This window comes from Cervus canadensis, chromosome 17 (assembly GCF_019320065.1).
Source record: "Cervus canadensis isolate Bull #8, Minnesota chromosome 17, ASM1932006v1, whole genome shotgun sequence".
Lineage (NCBI taxonomy): Eukaryota > Metazoa > Chordata > Mammalia > Artiodactyla > Cervidae > Cervus > Cervus canadensis.
The window spans coordinates 34,026,944-34,033,061 of record NC_057402.1 but is presented as its reverse complement, the minus strand read 5'-3'; the positions used below and the strand labels follow the sequence as shown (position 1 = coordinate 34,033,061).

Genomic DNA, 6,118 nt, shown 5'->3' with positions numbered 1-6,118 from the left:
CTTCACCCTGAGGGCACGGGGGCCACAGGTGACTTTAAAACAAGCGAGTAGCTAGTTCATTCAGGGCACAAATGTTCCCCAGCACCCCCCGGCCTCAGGTCTTAGGCCCACATCCTACTGCAAGAAGCTAAGCCTGCTCAGATGTGAACAGAGCCAGGGATGTCGAGGGGTCCACGTTCGGTTAGGATTAGAAGGCCTTAGATACTCAGAGTCAACGGAACCCGTGACTTTACCATGGCCTACCCCATCCTTTGTCTTCTGAGGAAACCAAAGTCCAGAGATGGGCAGTGACTCACCCAAGGTAACGCAGCACAGGGGACTTGGCTCCATCCCGCGGTTTTCCATCAGAGGTGCAGTCATCCTCGACATGTGCTCTGGTGACGGCAGCTCAGCGGGAGCTGCAAGCTGACGGGGGAGGGGGGGATGGGGAGATACTGCGTGTGGAAGGAGGGGGAAGCGGGGCTGGCCAGACTGCAAGTCTCACAGCTGCTACCCTACATTCCTGGGCCTCCCTGTCTCCACTTTGCTGGTCTCAGCAGTTCTGGGGGCTCTGGTCAGAGGCTTCAGAGCTTCTCTCACAGGCTCTTGTCCCTAAGCATTGCACACGTTGATCTGGAAAGGGACGGGGTTGGAAGTAGCAGGGCTCCCAGATCCAGACAAAACTCCAGGCAGACGCAGGGGAGCATCAGAAATGCTATTTATTTCTCTGCCGCCCCCAGGCTGGCTAGCCTCTCCCGAGGTGGGGGCGGGGGGGATGCAGGCTATAGATGTGTACCTGGAGAGGAAGGCAGGGCAGGAATCCAGGATGGAGGGGCACACCAAGGGAGGAAGAGTTGGAGATGAGCACCATCCTGGGTCTTCTAGTCCTGTCTGAGGGCAGAGACTCCCAAGCCCTCAAGTCGTTAGAGAACACCAAAGGTCAGCAGGAACTCAAGCAGGTCAGAGAGCCTCAAAGCCACGCCAGCCACTTGCTCTGTGTCCTCATTCTACATCTCCCGTGCCCATCTTCAGGCTGTTTCCCCACCCAGCCCCAAGCCCCAGGCCCTGACCGTAACTTTGACAGCTTGTCAGTCCCAGTGCCTGGAATTCCATCAGTGAGGCTCCCCCTAGGTGGTTAGGGCATCGCCTGGTCAGCATGCTGCCCCTGAGACAGAGGAGCATGTGCAGTGTGGTTAGCAGCAATTAGCACCATAGACGGTGAGTTAGGGGATCCAATTCCATCCTAGTCACTAGCTTTGAGCAAGTCTAGAAATTGGGGTGCTGAGTGTCCTAGAAGGGATGAGAAGGGGAGGTAGGAAGGTGGGAAGTCCCTGATGCAGGCTCCAAGAATTGCTACCCCCAGGCCCCTGCACCCCTTGTGAGGGACAGCCAGCGGTCAGGGCAAGAGTCAGCAAGCCCTCAGGTGGGGGTGGGGCTAGAAGGAAGCAAGGAAGAGGAGGAGGAGGCTCTGGCCCAGCAGAAGCAGGCCAGGGGGCTGCTTCCCAGAGACCCCTTCTGCTGCTGCTGCAGCCTCGGGGCCCCTGGGGCGGCTGAGGTAGATGATGACCACGTTGTCCTCTGGACCCGACGGCTGCACCTCGTTGTCGACCGTGTAGCAGACCTTCCCCTCGGCTGCTTTGCCCTGGAACCTGCGCCCCAGCGCATCCTCGCCACCCTCACCTGGTGTGGCCAGGGCCACATTTACCGAGCTCTCCGCGCTGCCCAGCTCGTTGGTGGCCAGGCAGCTGTAGGTGCCCTCCTCCAGCTTGCCGAAGTCAGGGATGAGCAGGCTGCCATTGGCAAAGGCTTGGAAGCGTGGGCGGCTGCTGGCTGCCAGGACACCAGGCAGGGCACGCCCATCGGCACCCACGTTGGGGCTAGCGATCTCCACGGTGCCACCGGGCGTCTGGATGTGCCAGTGGAGTTGGGGGGCCGGCTGCCCATCCACATCACAGTGCAGTGCCAGCACGAAGCCCGGACGCAGCTCGGCCCCATCCTGGCTGGGCTGGTAGGTGAGCTGTACCGAGGGAGCTGAGCAGGGCAGCGGCAGCAGGCGGTTCAGCCGTGTGCCCTTGAGCACGTGGGGCGAAGTGCAGGTGATGTTGTCCTGCTCTGGGATGGACACGGCCGTGGTCAGGGCCCACGTCTTGAACCACACGATGCCGCAGGTACAGTCGAAGGGGTTATCGTTGATCTGCAGGTGAGACAGTGCAGTGAGCGGGGCAAAAGTGCCCTCGGCCAGCGTGTGCAGGCGGTTATGGTTGAGCTGCAGCGAGCGCAGGGCGCGAAGGCTGCGGAAGGCGTCGCGGGGGATGAAGGTCAGCTCATTGCTGTCCATCTTGAGCAACTGAAGGGCACTGAGGCTGTGCAGGTCACTCCAGGCAAAGTCGGAGATGAGATTGTGGCTGAGATCCAGGCTCTTGAGTTGGCTCAGGGAGGCCAGGGCACCCGCGGCCACGCTGCGGATCTCGTTGTGGGCCAGCCACAGCGACTGCAGCCGGGGCACCTCCCTGAAGGCGCCCCCCGGCAGGCTTGGCAGCTGGTTGGCCGACAGGCTCAGCGTGGTCACATTGGCCGGGAAGCCGGATGGCACGGCCTGCAGGTCACGGTAGGCACAGTCGGCGATGTGGAAACCATACTTCTCCCCGCATTCACAGGGCTCCGGACAGGCCTGCACCAGGCCCGCGAGGACCACCAGGCACAGCAGACACAGCTCCTGCATCCTGCAGAGAAGGACATGCCTCCAAGGTGACCCCCAAAGACCCACAGAAGGCACCCCGACACAGAGCTCTTCCCCATCAGAAGGCCCTGCCCACATAATCCAGATAAGACACCCCTCACAGCACCTAGCCCACCACCCCCATTCTACAGAAGGGAAACTGAGGCCCACAGAAGGTCCAAGACTTGCCCGAGGTCACGCAGTCAGGAGGGGGCGAAGACAGGACGGAAGAGGACCCCAGCTCCTTCTCTGAGCCGAGAGCTCTCCCTGCCTCGGCCGGCTCCTAGCTGACTTTGTGACTTGAAATCTGTTTTCCAGCCGCCTCCTCCCCCAGCATTTGGCAGAGCCTCCCTCCTGCCCTCCCACATCCTGGCCACAGCCCCTCCCCCTGGAGCCCCCCAAAGGTACGCTCTGCCCCCTGGCCTAGACAAGGCCCCTTGTGCAGTGCACACCACCCCCATCTGCCCCACCCACCCCTCTCCTGCTCCTACCAGCCGTGACCACAGCACACACCAGACCCTTTCTACAGACTCACACCCTTGGCCTTTTCGGTTCAAACTACACCAGGCAGCTGCCTAAATAAACCCCTGCCAGGACCTCTCAGCTGGCTTGGATGAGGCCAGTGGCTCAACCCAAATACTGCTGGGGTTTCCAGAGCTGTGGTTGTTAGAGGGATCCATGACCCCTGGACAGATCCAAGCAAGGGATTGTCTGAGCACCCCGAACCAACAGGAAACTGTCCAGTCCCCATGCCCAGTAGACTGCTTTCTCCTCCCACTGGCCCCTGGAGCCCTTTTGCCGCTGACTTACCTTCAAACTACTCTTTCTTAGTCAATCAGAGCTTCTTCTAAGATGGAACCAACAAGCAACAAAGAAAGAGTTAGTCCTGGACAGTCTGCAGGGCCAAGAGAAGATGGCGATGCTGGAGGAAGGGGCAGCCTGGTCCCTGTCCCACCTTCAGTCTGCACACCCTGAATAAGGGCCTGCCCTTATCCAGACAGGGTACCTGAGACCATCTGTTGAGACGAGGCTGCAGGAAGGGAACCCAGGCAGTCCGTATACTCCCTCCTTCCAGCAAAACGACTGCCTCTCTGCAGCAACAAGGACCCGTGTTTCATAAGTGACACCAGAAACTTGAGGGGGAAAAGATGCCAAATTTTTTGTTTTTTTTTTTTCCTCTCTCTCTCTCACTCACTTTTAGCAGCTTCAACTTCCTTAAAGACACAGCACTAGCTGGACAGAACCCAAGAAAAGATGGGGCCAGAAGGATTTTATGGGAGGGAGGGGTGAGAAATTGAATCCCATGGAACGTGGGGGACTTTTAACCTCAGTTTGAACAGGAGAAAAAGGAGAGGGTATTCTCCAAGTTGGGACCATGTGAGGGACTGTGTGTGCATGTCTGAGTGTGGGTGTGACATCTCTGTGTGTGGATGAGTTTGTGTGTGGGGGGTGTGTGGGTGTGGGTGTGAGGTCATGTATGTATGACTTTGTGTGTTTGGGAATGTTTGAGTGTGTGTATTTGTGCAGGTTGTGAGGCTAAGTCTTCGTGTGTTTGTGTGGATGTGCGTGAGTCTAATTCATATATTTGGGTGTGTGTGTGTGTGTGTGTTTATGTGTAGTAATGAATGTGCGTCTCTGTGACCGTGTATCTGTGTGGGTGGTGGGTGTGTTCCAGTGAAAAGCTGAGGCCAGAGCGTAGAAAACACCCACCGTGATCCAGAGTCTCGGGGAGAAGCCAAAACTTCAGGCCTGTTTATGTAAGAAAACACATCCTCCTCACCAGCTCCCGCCCCAAGTCATGCCTGCCTGCTGGCTCCAGGCTAGGCTGCCCTAAACACTTGAAGTCCCAGGAGGTCTCCCTGATGAGCCGGGAGAGGAGGGCGGGGAGGCAGGCAGGGGTGTGACTGCCCTCCAGTCGGGTAAAAGGAAGCTCCGGACAGGAATCGGCCAGGCTTCAGCTTTCTGACGGGGATTCTGAGGCACTCAGGCTCACAGAGATGGTTCTATCACCCAGGACTCTCCACCTGGCAGCCAGGTGAGGCTGAGGACCTTTCTCCTTCTGTGATATTCTCTCTGGGGTCTCCCAAATTGCCTGAAACCCCACCGTTGGCGCTGCTTGTCTGGAGAGGCAGCATTGCTCTCTGAACTCCACTGTTCCAACTCTAACTGCCTCCAGGGGAGTAGATTTACACCCAGTTCTTGTTTCATGTATATATATGTATATTTTTTAAATTTCTCTGAAGCTAATAATAGCTTTTTTAAAAACGTGTCCCTCTATCTGCATGGTCTGTTTCTTCAAGTTGCCTTCTCCCCGCCCCCCCCGCCCCCGGCCCCCGGCCATTAGTTAACTTGTTTAGAACTATCTTTCCTTTTAGAGGTTTTTCTCAGTTAATTTACTCAACATAAATTTACTCCCTTATGTTTAAAGGGAGATCCCTCTACTAGGGAAGAAGCCTGTTGAAAGCAGACAACTTGTTCTCCCAGTTGTTGTTAATCCCTGGCACAGAGAAGATGCTCAATAAATAGCCCTTAACTCAATGAGTGAGTGAGCTGGGTGAGCATCAGATGCCAGAAATGAAAGCACTTTGGAGGTTCCCTTCTCCACACCCTCTTTTACAAATAGGGACTCTGGGTCCAGACCAGGTTCCTTAGGACAGGACGTTCTAAGGCTATCTCACACAATGTAGGGGACCCACCTCCCATGTGGCGCTAGTGGTAAAGAACCTGCCTGCCAATGCAGGAGACATAAGATATGTGGGTTAGATCCCTGGGTTGGGAGGGAGTGACCACGCATTCCAGTACTCTTACCTGGAGAGTCCCATGGATGGAGGAGCCTGGCAGGCTACAGTCCACAGGGTTGCACAGAGTCGGACACGACTGAGCGACTTAGCATGAGCATGAGCATGCGTGGGGGATCCATACTCTATTGGGTGTGTGAGCATGTTACCAGCCTTCCTGGGGGTCCTTGCACCTCATTCCACATTGTCAAAGACCTTGATGATAAGCCAGCACTAGGCCACCCTCAGAATCCTGTGCAGAACAGCTGGGGCGGGAGGAGGGGCGGGGTGTGGTGTGGTGTGGAGACGGGGGCTATGGCAGGAGAAGCAAGAGTAACCTGCCCACCCAGGCAGAACCAAGTCTGCACGCATCAGTCACTGACAACCCTTCCCCATCTGCCCAGATCCCATCACCTCCTGAGGGTAAAAAGGGGACAGCATGACACACCTCTCCCAGGAAGGACAATAGGACAAGGGCCACTGGGACCCAGTGGGCCTCTACTAAGAAGCATCTCATGTCCTCCAAGGCGCTTCACAGTGGGCCACGCGGGGCCACCCACCACAGAGCCTGAGAAGTGGAGGCGCGTCTCCAAGGGTGGGGCTTATCACCTCCTAGGCAGCCCCTAGGCTCTCCACGTACCAT

At 57.0% G+C, this 6,118-nt stretch overlaps 1 protein-coding gene across 2 annotated transcripts; it reads right to left on the bottom strand.

Annotated features, from left to right (window-relative positions):
- Positions 1 to 680: 680 nt before the first annotated feature.
- ISLR (immunoglobulin superfamily containing leucine rich repeat) lies at positions 681 to 3,820 on the bottom strand. 2 transcript variants are annotated; one of them, XM_043490048.1, is made up of 2 exons: positions 3,509 to 3,820; positions 681 to 2,702 (listed from the first exon to the last, which is right to left on the bottom strand). In XM_043490048.1, the coding sequence occupies exon 2, from the start codon at positions 2,699 to 2,701 to the stop codon at positions 1,415 to 1,417; it is 1,287 nt and encodes a 428-aa protein (XP_043345983.1). In that variant the 5' UTR covers position 2,702; positions 3,509 to 3,820; the 3' UTR covers positions 681 to 1,414. The 2 variants fall into 2 exon arrangements, with proteins under 2 accessions (XP_043345983.1, XP_043345982.1); XM_043490047.1 differs by lacking the exon at positions 3,509 to 3,820 and adding an exon at positions 2,888 to 3,022.
- Positions 3,821 to 6,118: the final 2,298 nt, after the last annotated feature.